Below are 24857 nucleotides of genomic sequence, written 5' to 3'. Positions count from 1 at the left end.
TAGTTTTATTTCTGGGCTTTCAGTTCTGTTCCATTGATCTGTGTGTCTCTGTCTCTGCCAGTACCATCCTGTTTTGATTACTATTATCTTTGTAGTATGTTTTGAAGTCAGAGATTGAAATACCTCCAGTTTTGTTCTTTTTTCAGGATTGTTTTTTCTATTGGGGGTCTTTTGTTGTTCCACATAAATTTTATGATTGTTTATTATATTTCCATGAAGAATGTCATTAGGATTCTGATTGAGATTGCATTGAATCTGTAGATTGCTTTAAGTAAGATGGACGTTTGAACTATGTTTATTGTTCCAATCCATGACCATGGAATATCTTTCCATTTGTTTGTGTCTTCTTTGATTTCTCTCAATAATGTCTTATACTTTTCAGTGTATAGATCTTTCACCTCCTTGGTTAAATTTATTCCTAGATATTTTATTCTTTTTGTTGTGACTAAAACGGGATTGTATTCTTGAGTTCTCTTTCTGCTAGTTCATTATTAGCGTATAGAAATGCAACTGATTTTTGTAAGTTGATTTTATACCCTGCCACTTTGCTGTAGTTGCTGATTATTTCTAATAGTTTTCTGATGGATTCTTTAGAATTTTCTATATATGGAATCATGTAATCTGCAAACAGTGGTAGTTTTACCTCTTCTTTTCCAATTTGGATCCCTTTTATTTCTTTTTCTTGCCTAATTCCTGTGGCCAAAACTTCCAGCTCTATGTTGAATGAGAGTGGCAAGAGTGAGCACACTTTTCTTGTTCCTGTTCTCGGAGGAATGGCTTTCAGTTTTTCACCATTAAGTGTGATGTTGGCTGTGGATTTGTCATATATGGCCTTTATTATGTTGAGGTACTTTCCTTCTACACCCATTTTATCAAAAAATGGATGTTGGATCTTGTCAAATGCTTTCTCTGCATCTATTGAGATGATCATGTGGTTTTTATTTATTCCTCATTTTGTTTGTAAATTGTAACACATTGATTGATTTTTGGGTACTGAATCATCCCTGCATTTCTGGAATAAATCCCAGTTGATCATGGTGTATGATGCTTTTAATGTATTGCTGTATTCTATTTGCTACTATTTTGTTGAAGAGTTTTGCATCTACTCATCAGTGATATTGGCCTGTAAATTTCCTTTTTTGTGTTGTCTTTTTCTGGTTTTGCTATCAAGGTAATGTTGGCCTCATAAAATGAGTTAGGGAGCATCTTGTCCTCTTCAATTTTTCAAAATAGTTTGAGAAGGATAGGTATTAAATTTTCTTTGAATGTTTGGTAGAACTCAGCAGAGAAGCCATCTGGTCCTGCACATTTGTTTTTTGGGAGGTTTTTGATTACGGTTTCAATCTCTTTACTTGTGATTGGTCTATTCAGATTCTCAGTATCTTCTTGATTAAGTTTTGGGAGGTTATATGATTCTAAGAATTTACCCATTTCTTCTAGGTTATCCAATTTTTTGGCATATAGCCCTTCATAGTATTCTTATAATCCTTTGTATTTCTGTGGTATCCATTGTAATTTCTCCTCTTTCATTTCTAATTTTATTTATTTGAGTCTTCTCTCTTTTTTTCTTAATGAGTCTGGCTAAGGGTTTGTCAATTTTGTTTATCTTCTCAAAGAACCAGCTCTTAGTTTCATTGATCCTTTCTATTGCTTTTTTAGTCTCTATTTCGTTTATTTCCACTCTGATTTTTATTATTTTCCTCCTTCTACTGACTTTGGGCTTTGTTTGTTTTTCTTTTTCTAGTTCCTTTAAGTGTAGTTTAAGATTACTTATTTGGGATTTTTATTGTTTGTTGAGATGGGCCTGTTTTGTTAGAAGTTTCCTTCTTCGTACCACTGTGCCTGCATCTCATAATAGCTGATATGTTGTGTTTTCATTTTCATTTGTCTCCAGATGTTTTTTGATTTCTCCATTCATCCAATGGTTGTTCAGTAGCATGTTGTTTAGTCTCCACATATTTGTGATTTTCCCAGGATTTTCTTGTAGTTGATTTCTAGTTTCATAGCATTGTGGTTGGAAAAGATGCTTGATAAGATTTCAGTCTTCTTAAATTATTGAGGCTTGCCTTGTTTCCCAACATATGGCCTACCTTTGAGAATGTTCCATGTGCACTTGAGAAGAATGTATATTCTGCTGTTTTGGGATGGAATATTCTCTATATATCTATTAGGTCCATCTGGTCTAGTGTTTCATTTAAGGCCATTATTTTCTTGACTTTCTGTCTGGGTGATCTATCCCTTGACATAAGTGGGGTGTTGAGGTCCCCTGCTATTATTGTGTTGCTGCCAATTTATCCTTTTAAGTCTGTTAATAACTGCTTTAAATACTTTGGTGCTCTTGTGTTAGGTGCATATATATGTTGATAAGTATTATGACTTCTTGGTAGAATGTCACTTTTATCACTATATAATGCCCATCTTTGTTTTTCATTTTCTTTTTTATCTTGAAGTCTGCTTTGTCTGATACAAATACGGCTGCATCCACTTTCTTTTGCTGGGCATTTGCTTAGAGTATCAACTTCAATCCCTTCACTCTGAGCCTATGTTTGTCTTTAGAGCTGAGATGTGTTTCCTGGAGGCAGCATATTGCTGATTTTTGTTTTATAATCCATCCAGCCACTCTGTGTCTTTTGATTGCAGAATTCAGTCTATATACTTTTAGAGTGATTATTGGTATACAAGGAATTAATAGTACCATCCTATCTGTTGTTTTCCGGTTGTTCTATATTTCCATTGTTTCTTTTCCCTTGTATTTCTTTTTTGTTTTTTTTAAAGATTGACACTGGAGCTAACAATTGCTGCCAGTCTCGTTTTTTTTTTATTCTTCTCCCCTAAGGCCCCCAGTACATAGTTGTACATTCTACATGTGAGTGCCTCTGGTTGTGCTATGTGGGATGCCACTTCAACATGGCCTGATGAGTGGTGCCATGTCTGTGCCCAGGATCCTAGTTGGCAAAACCCTGGGCCACTGAAGCAGAGCATACAAACTTAACCACTCAGACATAGTGCCAGCCCCTTCCCTTGTATTTCTGACTGCCATTTCAGTTTGGTGGTTTTCTCAGTTTTCTCTTTGTGTATGACAGTGACTGTGCTCTGATTTTTTGTTTTGTGGTTACCATGAGGTTTGTGTAAAAGATCTCATAGACAAGGTAGTCTATTTTCTGATAGCCTCTTATCTCCATTAGCTAAGCAGACTCCATCGTTTTCTTCTTCTCCTTCTATATTTTTGTTGTCACAAATTATTCTTTTTTGTGTTGTGAGTTTGTGACTAAACTGAAGTGTTTGTAGTTATCTGTGATGCTTTCTTTCCCTTTATCTTTTATGTAATAACTGTTTGCTAACCTATTCTGATAGAGAGCTGGAATTTTCTGATTCTGTCTGTATATTTGTCTCCTTGCTCAAAGCTTTGTAAACCTTTGCTGTTTTCTTTCAGGCAGGAGGGCTCCCTTCATCATTTCTTGTAAGTCAGGTCTGATGGCAATGAGTTCCCTTGGCTTTAATCTATCTGGCAAAGTTTCTATTTCTTTCTCATATCTGAAGGATAATTTCACTGGATGGAGTATTCTTGGCTGATAGTTTTTTGCCTTTCGGTATTTTGAATATATCATTCAATTCTCTCCTAGCCTGTAAGATTTCTGCTGAGAAAACTGCTGAAAGGCTGATGGGGGTTCCTTTGTAGATGGTTTTCTTCTTTCTTTCTGCCCTTGATATTTTTTCTTTGTCGTTGACTTTTGATAGTTTTAATATTATATGCCTTGTAAAAGGTCTTCTTACATTGATGTAATTAGGAGTTCTGTTTACTTTATGTCCTTGTACATCCAGTTATTTCCCCAGGTTTGAGAAGTTCTCAGCTATTATTACCTTGAACAAGCTATCTGCTCTATTCTTCCTCCCTTCTCCCTCCGGAATGCCTATAATCCTTATGTTATTTTTCCTAATAGAGTCGAGCATTTCTTCAGTTTTTAAAAATCTTAGTTCTGTCTCCTCCTCCACCTGAAGCATTTTTAGATTTCTATCTTTGAGGTTACTAATTCTCTCCCCCGTAAGGTTTGCTCTATTTTTTATACTTTCTACATTATTTTTTTATTTCATTAATTTTGTTCTTCATAGCCAGAATTTCTTCTTGGTTTTTCTGAAGGAGCTTCAGTCTCTTTGGTGCAGTATTCTTTCTGTTCATTAATTTTATTCCTGAGCTCATTGAACTGTCTTTCTGAGTTTTCTTGTAACTCATTGAGTTTCTTTATGACAAGTATGTAGAACTCTCTGATTGTAACCTTCTGTGACTTCAGGGTTTTTTCCTGGAGATTTGTCATTTTCCTTCTGTTCAGCAGTGCTACTGTAGTTCTTCACAGTGTTTGGTGAATTGATCTTCTGCCGGCACTTTTGTGTCAGTAATCACATTTTCTTATTTGGGTACAACTTTGGTTACCTTGGTCTGGTCACTTGTGTCATGTGTTCCTCCACTGGGTCTCCATAGGTTTGAATGCTGCTGTCCTGTGCACCACCCGTGCTGCTCTTCCTGGGTCATCTTGGGGTGCTGGTTGCACCACTGCCAGGAATGCTGACTTCATGGGTGTCACTGTCACTGGTGGGGATGTGGGGACCCAGGGACCTGTGTATACAGCCCCTGTTGCTGGTGGAGCTGGTGTCGAAGTTGCCACGACTGAGGTCTGGGTCCCCAGTTCTGCTATGGTTCCTATTGCTTCTGATCACAAAGTCCGCCTGCCACTTCTGGGGGATGTAGCAGAGGCTACTTTTTCTGTTCCCTCCCTATTTGCCTGTAATTTTGCTGGTCAGGCCACTCTTAGTTTGCATGGACTGTGTGCAGCCACTTGGGTGGGGCACCTTCATGCAGTCTAAGAGACTGAGCCACCACCACTTGGTGGGGAGCATTTGCATGGGCAGAACAGTTGCAACACAGTGGGTGCTCCCACAGGCTGGGCTCTGCAAGTGTCCGTGCATGGGCTGGCCTAACCCCACCTCTACTCACAGCCACACTGGCCTCTGTGTGAGGACCCACAACCTGGATTGCTGCCACCGAGGAGCGGGAGGGGGCCACTGCCTTAGTTCCACTACTTCCAGCGAGTCCAGCCCACCCACCTTCAGATGTATAGCTGCATGGATCTCTTAGCATACTATTGTGCTGTGTAGGGAATCCTCTGTTGGTTAACGGATGTCTGTTTAGGTGTAACTCATAGGGGAGAGACAAAGGGAACAACTCACTCCACCATGGTGCTGACATCACTCCAATATATCCTCATTTTTTGAGAACTTCTTTATTTTCTGGCAAAATAAGAAGCTCCAGGTTTATCTTCTGCTTTCCCTGTCCTAGTCCTCAAATCAAGCTTTCTACAAGAAATGTGAATCCCATTATCTAGCTTTAGTTGCTTCTACATCTTAAAAAAGCAAGATCTTTTAATCACCTTCCCACTGCTGGTGTGTCCTCCTCTGAGATCCTCTCAACAGACATAGCTATATGCCTATAAATGTGAACTCAAAATGATAGCTCCAATTCAAGTAAAATACCACAGGGTACATGTAGGCGTTTCTCCTTCCATATTTGTAACTCTTATCTCCAATAATGAGAAAGCTTTTCCTCCTACCTGCAAAATATTTACCTACTTGCTCAAGCTTAGAACACAAAAATTAGTTTGAGAATTTTTAACCCATACCACTGTGTAAAGCAGACTTACCAACCTTTTAATATTTGTTTTCCATCTTTTTCCTACTGACGTATGGCAAAATGCATAATCTTAAGTGCACAATTTGATGAATTTTGAAAAAAGCATGTGCCTGTGTAGCCCTTACTCCTATAAAGACATGAGACATTTCCATCACCTAGAAAGTTCCCTAATACCCCTTTCCAGTCAATCATCCTCACTTCTTCCAGAAGTGACCACTAGTCAGCCTCTTGGGTGGGAATTCAAAAAGAGATTTATAGTTTTGACCACACCTATTGAATAGACATATATTAATGATGAAATTACCTGTAAAGAGGCCTCTTAACAATCTTCCATTCTTTAATTTTCTCATCAGAGAAGACCAAATGCATCATATGAATTACTTCATTCCTTATTGAAACAATTACTTAAAACAGATGTTAACATTCTTGAAATGGGAGGGCCTAGTGGTGTAGGGAATAAGTTCGCATGTTCTGCTTTGGTGGCCCAGGGTTCACTGGTTTGCATCCCAGGTACAGACCTACAAAACCATTTGTCAAGCCATGCAGTGGCAGGTGTCCCACATATAAAGTAGAGGAAGATGGGCATGGATGTTAGCTCAGGGCCAGTCTTCCTCAGCAAAAAGAGGAGGATTGGTGGTGGATGCTGGCTCAAGGCTAATCTTATTCAAAAAAAAATAGTGCTAATAGAATAATGTCAAGAAAATGGGGTTGCATAATATTGGCCAAGGGAGACCTAAAGAATGCATAATTTTAAGGAGGAGATGCAAGTTGGGAAACTCATAAAAGCCTATGGGAAATGTATAAATATGAAAAGTCCTAGTGATGCAATCAGAGAATTTTAACTGTCACAAAGGTGTCTAGTAGCTTAAATTTGAAATACCTTAGAAAAGGAACCAAAATCTATGCTGTAACCAAACACCGTTAAATCACTAATCTGATTTTGAACTCTCTGCTGGCCTAAGAAAATGCTCCTCTTCTTTTAGATCTGTAAAAATTACTATAATCTTGAAAAAATATTATAGTGTTTTTGTAACCTGGAGAGAATATATTAATTATTAATCTAATCTCCTAAAGTGATAAGAATAGGTAAATAAATAGATAAAGAAATGAGTTAAACATATGATGTTTATTTTCTAGAGTAGGGTTAAGTGGAAATAAAAGAATTTTTTAAGTATTATATTTGGTATGTTCTTTATCTTAGTCCATTTTAAAGTGTTAGGGGCATTCAGAAGAGTTTAAATTTAAAATTTCAATTACAGTACCAATTAATTAAATAATATTATTTTATAATCAATACTTACTGGTTTAAAAAGTTGGTTTTCAAGTTATTATTAGCTATATCAGTTAAATTAATTTAGCACTAAATAAAGTATAAATAGTGGTGTGTATTTCTTACCATACCCCAAAACATATCACACATGAAATCGTCTATTTCAAGAATATTTTTTAGAGGTATGCTTTTATTTTTTGCTAAGGAAGGTTGGCCCTGAGCTAGCTTCTGTTGCCAATCATCCTCTTTTTTTCTTCTTCCCAAAGCCCCACCACACAGTTGTATATCTTAATTGTAAGTCCTTCTAATTTTCCTATGTGGGATGCCACCACAGCATGTTTGTTGAGCAGTGTGTAGGTCTGCCCCCATTAACATGATTTTTAATAACATATTCCTTATATAATCATTACTGATTGATGAGCAGTGTATAGGTCCATGCCCAGTATCTGAACCAGTGAACCCCAGGCCATCGAAGTGGAGCACGTGAACTTAACAACTCGGCCACAGGGCCGGCCCCTAATTCATCATCTTGAATCATATTATTTAACCTTCTTTTTCCTTAATTGTTTTTATGTAACTGCTTGAGCTGATGGGGCTTGATATGCAACTACCCTCTCTTTACCTCACTATTATGTGCAAACACTGGTGGTGCTCAGTCTTTCTATCTCCTGGATTGCTTCCTGTTTTTCATACATTCACTCAATCAAATGATATTGAGCACTTACCTGTGCCAAGCATTGTTTTAAGTTTTAGGGACGATAGTGCTCTGCAGACCAACAAAATCCTTGCCATAAGAAAGCTTACATTACAGGTTAGGGCAGAAAAGAGAAATATCAAGCAGTCCGGCTCTTGCTTTTGACCAGGAAGAGACTGGTAGAGGAAGGTAGGAATAAGATTGGAGGTGTAGGCAGGACAAGATCATAAGACCTAGAGCAGACTCAGTAGGCCGTGGTAAATGAGATGTGAGACCATTTGGAAGGCTGAAGAGTGACATTATCTAATCAGGCTTCTGTGTGGAGATGAGACTGCTGAAAGGAGCAAGAGTGGAATCAGGGGGACCGGTTAGAAAGAGACAGTAATGGCCCTATGATCGTGGCTGAGGAAGCCAGACAAATGGCTGCATCTCATTAGTAAGTTCAAATGATTAGGGTCATCTGAATTTACTAATGATCACAGACAGATAAGGAGTAAGGAAAAGAGAAGAATCAAGGGTTTGGGTTTGAGCAACAGGGTGAGTGTTGATATTTATTGAGATGAGGAAAATGGGAAGAGAGAGGATTGGAAAGGGAATGAGAATTCTGATTTTTATATATTAAATTTAGGTCTTCCTACTAGAATCCAAGTGGTATTTATTGTCCAGTTGGCATGTCGGCATGTGATCCTATAATTCAGAGGAGAAATAAAGAATTGAAATAACAATTTGGAAGTTTTCTGCATATGGTTGGTATTTAAAGTCATGGCATTAGATAAGATCATCTATGGAATTAGTGTAAATGGAGAAAAGAAGAAGGTGGAAGGCAGAACTCTGGAGTATTCTAAACATTTAGATTTTGAAAAGAAGAAAAGAGCTGAAGGCAAAAAATACTGAGGAAAAGCAGAGAGTAAAAATAAAAGGAAAATCACAAGTGCCTGGAGATCCCTGGAAGTCAAGTGAAGAAAGGAGCTCAGAGGTGATTCCTTAAGTTTCTGGAAATAATCCACCAGGTCAAACAATGCTGAGGATTCTTTCACTCACTCCTGGTTCCCCGTACTTCTCTTTCTTACACTTAAACAAATAAGTGCATACTCAAATTTTAAAAACAGATTTCTACTTAAGAAATAAAAATACTCAGATGCATAAAAGTCTTGCCCTTACTCATGAAAAGAATAATAATTGAACATATCCTGCTGTCCACCCTTCTTTTATGATACAACTACCTTTTACATGCTTTAATTTTCTCTTTTGAGTTTTATTATGGACTCACGGCCCTTCATTAACAATTTACTTTATTACCTAAAATAGCTATTATGAGTATTATATTATGTTCAAATTGTTAAAACTGCCCAGTGTTATCTCATTTAATCTAGCTCCTTTGTTATTTTTAAATCACCCCTGATATTCTTGAAAACTTTCTTACTTTCTGACAATGACACTGTATTTCAGAGACATCCTAATTTTTACTTGCCTTAAAAATTGGAATTGGCTATCCCCCAGGAATCCTTTTTCCATTTAGTAGAGAATATTAGTAAAGACCAAAAGCACTATGCTCGGGGAAGACATTGAGGTGGGAAGTGGGCAAACTTGACTAAAGAGCCACTTTGGATTATAGTAGAACAGAAAAAGATATTTCAACTTACAGTTATGGGTTTCCCATTGATTTTTTTTTTTTTTTAGCATATTGTGCTGCTCTATCCTAATTATCCTGCCATATTTACTTTCTACCACAATAAAAATCCTACTTACAAATGGACACCCTCACGCTCTGAGTACTGAAATTATTTCCACACCAGCACATAGCAACATAGAAAGGCATAGTCTTAGTTCATCCCACCCAGAGCAGCATCTGCGGGGCACCTACTGTGTTCCAAGACGTATGCTAGTCTTTGAGGTTACAGAGTCAGGAATACATGTCATTCTATTCCCTCCCAACTTGTGCCTTTCTTTCCCTTGCCACTGAGAAAACCATTTTACTTGGACACAGCAGGCATAAGTGAAATGCAGCATAAAGTCAGTCAACTTTCCCTACCTAAATGTGCCTTGTTTCTGCCACCTTTGAACTTTGCTGGATTGGAGCCTGCCTATCCAATGGAGTTATTTCCTTTTCCCATCCACATCTCTCTTCTGTCCTGTAGTTTTTCTTGTTTTCTTAGAATGTAGATGCTCTGAGACAAGAAATTTTTAAAATATCTCTCCATCTCTCCATCTGCAATTGTTTCTCTAAAGGCTTTCTTCTCCCGTTTCTTGACCTCGGCTGAGTGGAAAAGCTAGGAGGATTTCTGTATTGCTCGATATCACAACAGTGATTACAAGGTACAGGTTCTTGGATCCCACTCCAAACTTCCAAACTAGAATCTCCAGAGGTGGAAATTAGGAATTGAATTTTTGTCACCTTCCTCGAGTGATTCATAAAATTTTAGTACCATTGGCTAAAACTCCTATATTCTCAAGTCATTTTCCTCCAAGGGAAGGATGTAGTCACTCCAGTGGTGCTTGTGTTGGTGTTGGGCTTGTGCTGGGCAAGTTCATAGACACAGAAAGTTTTGCAGACTGGGACTTGAGAAATAAATGCAAACGATACATGTTGGAGGGATATTTCTTTCTTATAGTGCTACTTATAGGTGCAGGAGAAATAAAAATATTTTCCATGTAGGACAATAACAATTTTTAAACTCATTAAGAATGTGTCAGATCAACATTTCTGTAAGCTGTATTTAATTAGACCAATAGCTTGTAGCACTCATGTTTAATCTTCACAGTTCATGGTTCACGTATTGTTTTTCTACTCAAAACTTTAAGATAATGAGAGAAAACGGTGACTACTAAACTTTGTGCTCCCGATAAGCTCTCTCATATCAGTAATTATTTTTATAGTTCTCACATAGGGTACAGTATGTACACATATCTCTCTGAACTTCCATGTGATTTTTTCTGAAGATAAAATATGTAAAAAGCATTTAAAGAGACAATCCTGTCATTTTTGATAATTAACTGCTCTATTAACTTCAAAGTGGAATCTGTATAATGCGCTCATACTCTCTTTGAGCAAAAATGTTAATAGTTATTTAAATGTTATATCATTAATATTTATATAGATAATTTAAATACTGATGATATAAATCTTAATATAATATGTTGGTTATATAAATACTATAATTATAATGCAAAGTATATTATATATAAATAAATATAATTAAATGCAAAGTAGGAAGCATATGGTGTAGCAATGGTAAGATTCATTTATTTGTGAATATTGAGTAAATATATGAGTTAAATGTTGAGTGAAGAACATACAAGTCTTTAAAATGTGTGATTTCCTGTTACCTGTCAGTCCTAACAGGTATGCTAATCAAGTGACAACCACAACTGATTGAGCTTTAGGAAACATACTTAAACACAGGCCAGAGAAAGAATTTCAGAGATAGGACACCAGGGAAGAGATTCACTCTATCCCCTCTCTTTGAGTAGGCCAAGGTGGGCAAGGGAGTCCCAAGGTACAGTGGGAATTTCAGAATGCCTGAAATTACCAGTGTGTCCAGCGTGGCCAAAGTACAGACTCCTCTGACTTGGAGAAGAGAAAGTGAAAAGGCCTCTTGACAAGCAAACAGGGCCTCTGCAGCACCATAATGCCCTCCTGGCTCAGCATCTGGGCACTTAAGGAGCTGCCACCAAACACAGGAGACATCTTCCACTACTTGACTCCAGATACCCAATGGCAGGCATGTCTCTCCCTCCTGTTCCCCCAACCCTCCCCTCATGTTCTCAACCCCTCCCACAGAACCCTGCCCATAGCTACAGGAGGCACCCCAGTATGCTGGTGCAATCGCAGTCTCTACAGTCAGACAGTCCCCATTCAAGTCTCTATCTACCATTTAAACTATTGGCACCCAGTTTGCTCTAATTGTAAAAATCCGCAGCATTGTGGAAAGGATGAAATGAGATGATGCAGTCAAAGTACCTGGCACTACACTTGGCACCGAGTAGGTTCTCCATAAATGGGAATTATTCTATTGCTATAAAGCACTTAAGGAACTTTCCTCAGATTTTAATGTAGTGTGGTTATCAGTGGATGCTTACTGGATGCTTGGGCATTCATTGGCTTTATTGATGACTGTTACATGATCAAAGATGGTCCTTTGGGAAATATGACAAAGTGATGAATAGAAAGATAAAAAAGATAGACAGATGGACTTGAAATAACTCTATCCCCATTATATATTTGTAAGTGACTTTGATTTTAACATGTAAAATACTGTGTTAAACTAGGCATTTGCAACTATTAAGAATTAAGTCATTTGCTGTTATAATTGAAGTTATTTAATTTTGACTTCATCGCGGATAAGGCTCAATCATCTTAATTTCGGTTGTTCATTGGTAATTTCTCGGAGTGAAGATATTGCAGGTCAATAGCACATTTAGAAGTCCCTGCTCACTTTCAAATTATAATATACTATCCAATTTAACCTGTCCTACAATACAAATGTTATCCTTTACCAATACATTACCAATGGCCAAGATAATACATGAACAATTATTCAAGTTCATTATAAATAGAAATTACTCAAGTTCATATGTTAGATTATAAGCATCATAATAGGTTTTATTGCCTTAGCTCTGTGTGAATTCAATGACCCCCTGAGCAGGGGAATGTTCCTGAGCCTTGTTCCGTGACGACTGTAGCTGCTGTGATTGACTGAAGAAACCCTGGACCAAGGTGTTGACTGCAGTCTCCACAGTGGAATGTGATCTAAAGCAATGGTTTTAAACCTGGCCATATATTAGCACAAACTTGGAGATTTCACTTAAAAATATTTTTTTAAAAACTCCCCTGGCCTATCCCAGACTCTTTAAATCAGAGATAGGGACAGGTGAGCATGTATCAGCTTTATTCAGAAGCACTCCCGATAATTCTAATGTGAAACCAAAGTTGAGAACCACAATCCAGAACTAGAGATCAAGAGATGATTTAAAAGAAGTGATGGAGAGAAATTAGCACTAATTAAGGCTTCCTCTAGGGTCTGGTTAGAGAAATGAAAATTAAAAGAATATTTTTAAAGAAGAACCCTTCAGAGAAATTCAAGAATATTTTAGGATGGAAACGCGGAGTTCTGAAATATCTACTACAAAGATCCCTAGAAAGGAACTGCTGTGGATGGAGAGTTTCTTATACTTCTTTATTCTAATCTGCAGGAGAAATCTAGAGCCCTCTAAGTGGAAAGCAATCCTTGGCCTGCAAATGACATCGAATCTGACTTCTCCTCAAGTAGTAACCCGGTTGATAGATCAAATTGTCATTAATCCACATTACAATAAACGGAGAAAGGAGAGTGACATCGCCATGATGCACCTTGAATTTAAAGTGAATTACACAGGTAAAAGAAATCACTTTTAGTCGTCTTACATGCCTAAGTTAAATCAAATTTAGATTTGAAGTGTTATCAATACCAATACATTAATAGTTCATAAGTTTGGATAATTTGTTATAGAAATCATTATAATTTAAATGGCATCAGGGAATGCAGAGAAACATATGGAATCACCCTCTCAAGGTGTTTAAATCTGACTATCTGGAAAGTTGACTCGTTGAGTAAAACTCTCAGAGCCCTCTATGATGGTAAATTCAAAGAAGCAGCCCAGAGAAAACAGGTCATGCTATAATGCATGCTTTCTCTATTTCTCATGTGAAAGAAAAGCAATCTATCTGCCACAAAGACCAGAGGAGGACAAACTGAGAGAAGAGGCTATGTTCTAAGAGTTAAGTGAGTAAAAATTGTTATCCATAGAATGAATATTTTCAAGGAGATTAAATAATATTGATAAAGCGGCAGATGGAAGACTTACTCTAAATACTTAGATAACATACAAGAAATCACCTGAGAGGGTGAACTTTACTCTTAAGGGCTCTGCTCAACTCCAAGCTTTACTCTGAAGGCTTTTCCAATCCCCAGTTAGGAGAAAGTGCTGCCATCTTGGTGCTCTTATACAATTTGGTCTCCACATGTATCATGGCACCTATCAAAAGCAGACTATGACTGTGGTTAATTACACAGCCCTGTCCTTGAGGGTAAGCACCATATCTTATTCATTTCTGTATCTGCCCTTGGTCTTACATGTAGTGAGTACCCATATAACTGTGAGGTGGCTTGTAAATTGTTGGAGAAGGCTTTAAAAGTCAGTGACCAATGCTAATGTTTCCATGAGTGCTCTGTAAAACAATCATCTAAATGCTTTTTTAATGTGGGATAATTGGGGAAAATCAAAAAAACCTCAGAACAGTTGCCCAGCTTTCTCTTAATTGACCCTGAAAAACAGCTTTCCCAAGATTTTCACAGAATTGGCATTACTTTCTAATAAGCACCATGACTATTTAAAAATCAAATATAAATGATGAACTCCAGAACTAAAGACATTGTTAACATTATAAAAAAGTAATAAGGAAACAATGTAGAGGATCCTGAAAGGCCACCAGTGGTACCTAATCCACTGTCAAAGAAGTGCTCCTCTACAGTGCTTCTTTTGGGAACCAGCCCAGTGGCATAGTGGTTAGGTTTGTGCTTTGGATCCTGGGTAAGGACCTACACACCACACATCAAGCCATGCTGTGGCAGCATCCCACAGATAAAACAGAGGAAGATTGGTGCAGATGTTAGCTCAGGGGCAATCTTCCTCACCAAGAAAGGAAGGAAGGAAGGAAAAGAAAGAAAGGAAGGAAGGAAAGAAGGAGGAAGGAAGGAAGGAGGAGCAAGGAAGGAAGGAGGAACAGAGGGAGGGAGGGAGGAAGAAAGAAGAAAGAAAGAAAGAAAAGACTTCTTTCCCCTAAGATTGACATCTAAAAACTTTTCAGGTGGGATAAAACAAAGCTACAAGGTTTTTTTTAGATGAAATATTGAAAATGATTTACTTTTAAACCTTATTGGAAATGCATGTGTGTTTGTTCTTGTTTTTGTTTCGTTTTTTCAGATTATATACAACCTATTTGTTTACCAGAAGAAAATCAAGTTTTTCCTCCAGGAAGCATTTGTTCTATTGCTGGCTGGGGAACTGTTGAATATCAAGGTAAATTATTAGACTCAGAAGAAAAGAAAATGCCTACTAGTAAAAAGTATGTTACTGCACAATCTTGTGAATACATTCAACATTTTTTGAACTCTTATATTATAACAATTTTTGCAACGTCTCCTAAAAGCACTGTCAGTCTTATATTCATATGTTGTATATTTCTATAGCTTAGAATCTTTTTCTAAAGTTTTAAAAAATGTTCCCAGATCATGTAGAGCATATTAAAAGATGTTAATCTTTACTGAAGGGGAATTCAAACATCCCCCAAACTCAGTATTTAATTTTAGTATTATAAAAACTCTGATAAGAGAAAAGATACATCTATTAAAATGAATACAATCAAAAGTTACAAAAATTTATTTTTGTAAAGCACATAAAGTCTCATCAGAAGCCAAACTGAGCCAGCCCTGATGGCCCTGTGGTTAAATTTGGCGCTCCTACTTCAGCGACCTGGGTTCACTTCCGTATCACAGAACCACACCACCCATCAGTCAGTAGCCATGCTGTGGTGGCAGCTCACATAGAAGAACTACAACAACTTGCAACTAGAATCTACAACCATGCACTGGGTCTTTGGTGAGAAAAAAAAAAAGAGGAATTTGGCAACAGATGTTAGCTCAGAGCAAATCTTTCTCTGCAAGAAAAAGAAGAAAAAGCCAAATTATTACCTGTTACCTTTGCCAAATCTGTAAAACTATATTTATCACATAAAAGTCTCACACTCACGTTCCCTAAAATGAGAAGGAAGTCCCTTTGAACTTCAACCTGCTGATTCTGCCTACTGACAAGAAGACTCAGACACTGCACGGATCCTACAACAAAGACTATAAATTTATATGCCATTGACTCACTAATGTTGTTTAATAACATGTTTTCCAAACACAGAAAAGACACATACTAAAACTAACCAAACATGATTAAAAGAGAAAAAAGGATTCCAGTATTTCTTACCCTCTAAATGTAACTGCAAGTCTCATTGACTTTGGAATTTCTAATAGGAGTGACTCCATCTAGAACAGAGTTTGGACCATTCATTAATAACTAAGCAACAAGGAAAGGCACTGTAGTCTGCCGGGTGACCTGGCTTCTGTAGTTGCAGTGGATCATAGGCACAATATTTAAAAATCCTAATTCCATATAGGATGAAAAGGCACAAAATTTTGCAGAGAGGTGCAGGTCTCAGAAGCAGCACATTCACAGCTGAAAACACTTACTTTTTATAAAAGAAAGCATAAAGTTGTAAGTCAAATCCTTGCCTGATGATTCAGATTCTCCACTGCAATTACATTACGTTGCTGAGAATGCCCCATGTCTGCTGTGCGTAAAGGGTATCGAAGTCAAAGAACTGTATATTCTTTTGTTTTCTCTACTTGAAAAATGTCATGATTTATTACATTTGAAATTGAAAGAGTAAAAATGATTTCTGGATAGATATTCTCTCTCTCAGACTTCAAACTAAAGGACATTTATGACCACAATGTAGACTCTTCAAAAACAAATTATCCGCTAACAAAATTTAAGACTCTTTATTCCATCGGAAGTGGGTATTTTTTTTTAAGAGTTGAGTAAACTTGACTCACATTTACTTATTGTTACTAAAGATATGCATTTAATTGACTTAAGAAAGGTCTCTAAGAGTGATATGGAGCCAAGAAAAAAACTGTTATCTTAGATCAGTTTCATTTAGGAATAAACAGCCAGATCATATTTAAATATTTCCTGGGTGATGGCAATTTTAATGAATTTTATGAACTTTGCCTTATGGTTTCCAGCTACTTAATTTCATAAGATTCCAGTTTTCCCCCTTCTGAGTACATTATATTAATTAGTTAGCTGGGAAAACCATGAACATATTGTTCACTAGGAAAGAATGAAGTAATGTTAGTTTGTTAAATTAAGGCAATTAGTAAACTTAAAATAACTGACATTTTTATGTAACTTTGTGTGTGTGTATATGTATATTCTCCATTATTCTCATGGCAAATCATGTTGACACAAAAATATTAAATGTAAGAACACTGCTCAAATGTTCTTTTTCCAAAGAGTTTTATCATACACCCAACCAGTTTTTTTAATTCCTTGATAAACAGCAAAATTGGCTTTGACTTTTAATAGGAAACTAGAGTCTACCAGCCCATCCTCAGTCTCGTAGGATGGATGACTGTGAGATGCTGAATTTTTTTCCTCTATCTTAACCTCTCCAATTCACTTTCTTAACTTAAAGTCCATTGCCAAACTTTAAATGTCATCCACTGGTGTTTTTCTGGAGTCACTGGCACCAGCTGGAAATAGTAATTTGTGCAAATCTCCTTCCAACTCCGTGTTCTCTGTCGTGCTGGTACCTTGAAACCGGCCATGGCTGGAGTGTTTACACCAGGCGAATCAGTAGACAATATGCATCGGCGCCTTTTGTTTCTTGAAAACCAGTTATTAAACATTTACTGACACACCAATGACTTGCACATATGTTGCTTTGCACCTACATTGTACATACACACACACACACACACTCAGGTTTGTTTCCTTCCTGTCTCTTTAGTATGCGGATTAAACTTAGCTAGAAATGAGGTCACATACACTTTTGCAATAACCCTGGCTGTCATATGCACTAACTTATCTTCATCTGCCTCTCTTGAGGAACCAAATAGAATTGTTAATTATTAGAAAGTGCTTATCATGTATCTTTTCTGGGACGCTAGACACCTGCTCGTTTCACATCCCTCTTGAGACTAGTATTTCAGTAAACAGAGATTCACGCTTCCAGTCGATGAGTCATTTTGTAAAAAGCATGGAAGTACACTTAACTACAGAATGCCTCCTTTCTCTTCCCCTACACGTGGATGACAAGCCGATTGCCCTTAGACCGGGGCCGGGTTTGTGTGAGCTTGTCTGCTGCTCCAGGTGCACCTGCTCACCCACACAGCATCACAAAGGAGCCGAATGCTATTAGAAAGGAGCACCTCTTCAGGTGCCAAATGAAAAGCACTTCTGGATTTCTGAGCAATTGCTCATTTCCATGAATGAAACTCTTTGTGTTCATGGGCTTTTTTCCCCCCATGAGCAATACTGTAACTGTTCAAAATTACCGAAAATGCCTAAAGACTGTCAAGTCCAATCCACCATTCCTGCTAGCCTTTGGGAACTAAAGTGCTTTACTGTTATCCATTTGGCAAAATCCACAGATGGGCTTTATTATGTGCTTTAAAGTACAAAGTTTAGCATTTCATTCCATTATATATACACACAGTACTTGATAATGAGAGTGAACTGTTGAAGTAAATAAGACTGATGGGGGCTCATTCAAGGATGTATGTTGATCACTTCTGACTGGCTGGCTGCATTATCCATTTTGAACAGGTTCCACTGCAGACATATTGCAAGAAGCTGATGTTCCTCTTCTATCAAATGAGAAATGCCAACAACAGATGCCAGAATATAACATCACAGAAAATATGGTATGTGCAGGCTATGAAAAAGGAGGAGTAGATTCCTGTCAGGTAAGTATATAAGACTGCTCACCCTACATTTCCAGAAAGTGTTGCTATATAATGATTTCCTAGCTTAAATAATGATTCAGGAGTAAAGAAATCGTCAGGGTCTTAACTTCATTTCTTCCTTTACAAAACTGTGACTTTTCACTTTTATTTGTGGCCTATTTGCATAGTACTCCTGGGTGGACCTGAGGATTAGAAACAAAACTAATTTTTATCACCAAGGGTTATAAATCAGATGTCTTTAGTGACTAGGCATAAAATGTGATATAAGACAGCCAAAATTCATAAAATATGCACGAATGGGCCTGGGTGTGAGCTGGAGAGTATACATCTTAGCTAAAAAGCATTTGTTTTCAAATTCCAGTTCCTTAAAACTCTATACAAGCAAAACAACAAACAAAAACGGGTCTGAGTGCCAACTTGGCCTATAAGCCTCTAATTTTCAACTCTGATTTAGAGTATGGTCTAGCTGGCCAGTGACCGGAAATAATTTCTGGATGAAAACCAACCTTCTTAACCTCGTTAGAGCCAGTTTACAGCCAACCACCTGAAGGAAGGTAAATAAAGAACTTACTCAACAGCCTGGCATAACCCTGGATCTGGAACTCCTAGACTAGAATTTTCATTATTTTCTACATTTCATTTTAGAGATGTAATAACATGAACTCACTGAATGTTAGTACTTCAATATATTTGAAGTATCAATAGCTTTTGACTTGCACGTGAAAGAAAACCGCAGAGAAAATTCTTACCTCCGAACTACCCTCATGGAACGCAAAGACATCTTACCACCTAGAAATAATGTAACCACTATTAGCTCCATGAGAGCCACATATACTCAGCAAATAAAAAATAAACTCTGCCTGATTTTCAAATTATAATGAATTTTTAGGTGCATCACGGAGTAGTCATGAGAAGAGTGGGTTCTGGGCTCAGACTACTGTAATTTGGCCCTTGCTTTAAAATTTATTCATCAGATTTGGGGCAAGTCACTTAGGTTTTATTGAGAGGTTTAAATGAGATAACACATATAAGGGACTAAGTAAGCACTCAAAAATATTAACAGGTTTTATTGCAAGACTTTGTAAATAAATTTTCTGTATCTGAAAATTAACAAAATATTAATGCATTAACATCTACTGGATTATATTAAATCTGATAGCAGTTTTGAGCAAATGATCAATTTACAAATGTGGAAGTAGCAATTTATACCATGGGAAAATGGCTTCACTTTGTTAAAGTGGAAACAACTTGTTATATATTAACACATATATATCATAATCATTTGACTTGATACAAGATGTTTTTAACAGACATTTAAGCAGATGAATCTGTATATATATATATATATATATATATATATATATATCCTCTGGTTAAGTCAATGTCTCAAGTCATGTTAAACTCTCAGCTTAGTTTTACATTTATTCTGCTTTAATGCATACTTGCAAATTCAAGACAAATAGGATAGCTTTCTCCTTGTTTAAAATTTATCTCCGGATCTTATACTTTCCTTTTAAAATGAAAAGTGTGCTAAAGGTAAGATATATTGCCACTTAGAGGGAGATTTATACAATTATTGTTCAAGAGGAAAATCAGTTGTACAACTTCAATTACAATTAATGGGGGCTACATGGCATATGCCTCATGCACTAGATAGAAAATATAACTGCTGATGCTGTTAATGCTAGGGTTACATTAAGCCGGTAACTCCTGCCAGATCTCTGAAATCTTATATTTGGCTCCGATTTCTAGAGAGTCTAAGTATGTTATTCGTTGTCAAGTAAGAAAGCTCCCACACAAAGCAATGCCTTTTGTAATGTAATGTTATCATGACTGAGTAATTAATAGTCTAGAGAGTCACGTGATTTTCCTTGTTCAACTTTAATAGTATGTTATATAAAAGGAGTAGCTGATTAAATAAGAATCATTAGTTAAAATTATGATCATGTTACTATTGATACATCACTTGAATAAGTTCTTTGAAGTATTATTTTTTCCCCTATAGTGGCAAGGAATTTGCCTTATTAGTCAGTCATATGTTCTCGGATATCTTCTGGTTTACCAAAGGCTTGTATTTGCAAGGCCGCTGTTTGGATTTTAAAGCACCCCAGGGGCCCGTAGAATGTCCTCTCTCTATAAGCCTAAGTGAATAACGCAAACAGCGAACTAATGTTGCTAACCATTCAGAGCCTTATTCTACAGCAGTGATTTTCAAAGCATGGCCTCCGATCCAGCAGATCAGCGTCACCTGAGAGCTAGATAGCTATGGATTCTCAGGCCCCACCACACATGTGCTGAGTCAGGCATTTGAAACATGGGGCCCAGCGATGTGTGTTCGAGCATGCTCTCCGATGATTCTGATGCTTGCTAAAGTTTAGGAACTACTTCTCCAAACAAAAGTGGTCATCAACCTTTACCTTACACTTAGATACTCGTCAAAGAAGATCGTGATTTTTGTTTGTCTATACAAATATAACATCGAAGTGGAAACATAAATTTTAGATTAATACTTTATGTTCTCGACACTCATCTTTTTGAAGTACTTACACATCTCTGAGATAGTGCAAGAAGGAAATATCATCATTGGACAAATCAGAAAATTAAGACAAGGAGAAGTTACAGAACTGAACTGAAATGTAGTTAGATGATGGGAAGTGAAAAAATCAGACATAGATCTCGCAACCAGACAGCCCACTCAGCTGTTGGGCATCAAGCCTGCTGTGGATTCTTTGAGTAACTGCACCTGAGTCAGTATGTGCCGGGTAATTCAAAGTCCTTGTTCATGTAACCAGTGTCTGTATTCTATTGCCTATTAAAAAATTCAATTAGTTTAGAAAACATGAAGAAAACCAAAAGATTTCTTTTAAAAATATCCAAATAGTTGAGATTTATTTTTAATAATTTCTAAGTAGCATATAACTTTGAGCCTATATTTATTCTTACTTTGGATTGTTATTATTCCATAAATGTTGCTGAACCCATATTTATGGACTAAAGGCTTAGGATGCCAAAATAAATGTCACAGTTCCTGCCTTCAAACAGCTTGAACACATTTGTTACATCTAGAAAAGAGGTAATGTGTGGTTGCCAGTGCAATTTATGCTCCTCTTCACCCAAGACAGAAAAGGTGCTTTTATGGACCACATTTTTCCCCCCTAAAGATAAGTACCAAAGATAATAAAAAATCAGGCAAAAAGCCTCTCAGGATGTTTCTAACGTTGAGCTGGGGTTGAATTTTTCTATTTTACCAGTGATTTCAAAGTACGTAAGACTTTAGATTCTTTCATAAATATATTTTTAAAAGATTAATTTAAAAATTTTGCACAATATGGGAAAAATATTTGTCAATTCTGTCAGTGAATAATGGTGCTATATGTTTGCATTATGTTCATTTGCATTGCACAGGAATAATCATGTACAAATAAAATCTATGTAATTAACTCCACTAGGATCTGCTGTAATTAATATTTACGAAAATTAAAAGCATTTCCTCATCAATTGAAATCTCAAATGAAAACGTGTGCCCATCGCTAGAAATTTTATCATGGATTGCATTTGTCTAATACCAAAAAGTTAATGCTACCCAAGAGAACTAAAATCAACTTAGTGTGTGAGTTTTCAGTTTTTCTAAAATGCATAATGCAGAATAATTGTCTTTTCCACTAAGCGCTTCATGATACTTAGAACATATCTCCTTTAAAAAAATGGTTAGGGGCAGTGCCACGGCTCAGCGGTTAAATTTGCGTGTTCCACTTCTGTGGCCCAGGGTTCCCTGGTTTGGATCCCAGGTGCAGACCTATGCACCACTTGGCATGCCATGCTGTGGCAGGCATCCCACATATAAAGTAGAGGAAGATGGGCATGGATGTTATCTCAGGGCCAGTCTTCCTCAGTAAAAAGAGGAGGATTGGCGGCAGATGTTAGCTCAGGGCTAATCTTCCTCAAAAAAGAAAAAAAATGATCAGCTTTTAATATATATCGTGGTTGGCAGGCTGTTCACAGTTATACCTTAGAAAATTTCTTAGTACCTATTAAAATGCCAAATTTAAAATGAGAAAACTCTTGTAATAAAAATGCATATAAAATATTACATATAAAGTTGAACCAGCCACTATGGAAAACAGCATTTGTTGTTAAGTGTCATCAAGTTGATTCCAACCTCTAGTGATCCTGTGTACAGCAAAGTGGAACCCTGCCTGGTCTTTTTGCGCCACCCTCTCACCTTCCAGCGCTGTATCAGACTGTGCTGTGCTGCTATCCATAGGGTTTTCATGGCCAATTTTTTTCGGAAGTGGGTGGCCAGGTCCTTCTTCCTAGTCTGTGAGTCTGGAAGCTCTGCTGAAACCTGTCCACTAGGAGTGACCCTGCTGGTATTTGAAACACCAGTGGCACAGCTTTTGGCATCACAGCAACACACAGCCGCCACAGTATGACAACTGATGGACAGGTGGTGTGGTTCCCTGATCAGGAAAAGAACATGGGCCATGGCAGTTACAGTGCCAAATCTTAACCACTAGATCACCAAAGCTGGCCTGAAGATAGTATAAAGCATCCTCAAAAAATTAAAAATAGACTACCATGTGATCTAGCAATTTCACTTCTTGGAATATGTCCAAAGGTAACAAAAACACTAACTCCAAAAGATATCCGCACCCCATGTTCATTGCAGCATTATTTATAACAGCCAAGACATGGAAACAACCTAAGTGTCATCGATGGATGAATGGATAGAGAGGTTGTGGTATATATATACAATGGAATATTATTCAACCATTAAAAAATGAGAAAGTCCTACTATTTGTGACAACAAGGATGGATCTTTAAGGATTTATGCCAAGTGAAATAAGTCAGAAAGAGTAAGACAATGATCTCACTTAAATGTGGAATCTAACAAAAAACAAATTTTATAGAAAAAGAGATCAGACTTGCAGTTACCAGAGATGGGGGCTGGGGAGAAGGGGAATTGGAGGAAGGTGGTCAAAAGGTACAAACTTCCAGTTATAAGACAAATAAGTACTGGGGATGTAATGTACAGCATCATGCGTGTAGCTAACACAGCTGTATGATATACAGGAAATTTGTTAAGAGAGTAGGTCCTACAAGTTCTCATCACTAGGAGAAATTTTTTCCCCTTATTCTTTCCTTCTTTCTTTTCTTTTTATTGTATTTATAAGAGAAGATGAATGTTAGCTGAACCTACTGTGGTAATCTTTTCACGATATATGTAAATCAAACTAACATGCCGTATACTTTAACCTTTACAGTGATGTATGTCAATTATTTCTCAATAAAACTGGAAAAAAAAACTACACATAAATTACAAAGTATCGGTTGCTATAGTTTCTCTCTTTCCTTATTGAGCAGCAAAAGGTTCTCATTCTTGACCTAGAAGGATGCTGAGAGTATATACAGATGACTTGCAATTAAATCATATTTTTGATCTTTATTTTTGATTTGCTACAAACAATTTTATGTATTTATATCCATTAACCACACAGCTACAATTTTCTTTTGCAATTTACTCTTTAGGGGGATTCAGGAGGACCGTTAATGTGCCAAGAAAACAACAGATGGTTCCTGGCTGGTGTGACGTCATTTGGATACCAATGTGCACGGCCTAATCGCCCAGGGGTGTATGCCAGGGTCTCCAGGTTCACAGAATGGATACAGAGTTTTCTATATTAGATGGTTTCCTAAACAAAACATGAAAATCAGGCAATTTTTCCATTCCACTCTAAGGAGCATGGAAATTGAGAGTTTTATAAAAAATAGTTACTAAAAGCCTTTATTCTTACCTAAGCCACTGAAATCCTGGGGTGGGGGGAGGGACAGAAAAATCAAACTAATCTTTACAATACAAAGTAAAAGAAGAATACGTTTGGTTTTATTGTGAACAGCTGTTCTTTCACAGATATCATCATTTCCTTTATTCTTTATCATTATTTTCTATCACCTCTTATTTAAAGGAATGTTATTTTAAAGCATATACTATACACTTAAGAAAGTTCAAGCAAAATTAGGAAAAGAAGTGAAATAAACTGTTTTGCACAAAGTATGTTATTATTTGAAATAAACATGTCAATTATCTAAATTCCAGCTTAGATTGCGATTAACAGAATTTCAGTAGTCTTCCTGCTTTTCTATCTAAATGCATTTCCAATTCATCTTGAGCATATTTTTAATATTTTCTCCACTGATGAAAAATATGTACTGTAATTTCTTGGCACAGACGTGGACTAAATTGATTGCACATTCCTCTCAAATAAGTTAATTTAAGAGCAAATGAGCACAAGTCTAAATATTGCCTTTGTATCAAAATTAAAGGTAAATTAATTGCTATGGTCATTGTTCTATTCGATCATTTTTTCACCTGGATTACTCATACTGTCCATTTATTTCAAGCTAGTGTTTTTTAAGTTTTCAAAAAATAAAATGACATATCAAAGAAATGCAACCATTACAAATTTTTTTTTTCTGATTTATGTGTGTTACAGTGGATGTTTCTAATATGTGAAAAACATATTTAGACACAGCCGAATTGCCCATTTGAAGGCCAAAAATGTGGAATAAATGAATTTGCTTCACCGCTTTAACCTCTTGGATAATTTCCAGAGTAAATGCAAACTTCAGCTTACTGCACAAAATCTATTG

General features: G+C 36.8%; 1 protein-coding gene across 2 annotated transcripts in view; it reads left to right on the top strand.

The window, feature by feature from the left end:
* TMPRSS15 (transmembrane serine protease 15) overlaps window positions 1-24655 on the top strand; it is a 128788-nt gene extending 104133 nt beyond the window's left edge. For both annotated transcript variants that reach the window (XM_003364217.3, XM_070252250.1), the window contains 4 exons: window positions 12841-13022; window positions 14611-14706; window positions 18067-18206; window positions 23736-24655. In XM_003364217.3, coding sequence (XP_003364265.1) covers window positions 12841-13022; window positions 14611-14706; window positions 18067-18206; window positions 23736-23891 — 574 coding nt within the window. In that variant the 3' untranslated portion in view covers window positions 23892-24655. The remainder of the gene's footprint in view (window positions 1-12840; window positions 13023-14610; window positions 14707-18066; window positions 18207-23735) is intronic.
* Window positions 24656-24857: the final 202 nt, after the last annotated feature.

This window comes from Equus caballus, chromosome 26 (assembly GCF_041296265.1).
Source record: "Equus caballus isolate H_3958 breed thoroughbred chromosome 26, TB-T2T, whole genome shotgun sequence".
Classification (NCBI taxonomy): domain Eukaryota; kingdom Metazoa; phylum Chordata; class Mammalia; order Perissodactyla; family Equidae; genus Equus; species Equus caballus.
The sequence above is the reverse complement of the archived record's forward strand: the minus strand, read 5'-3'. Positions and strand labels throughout refer to the sequence as shown.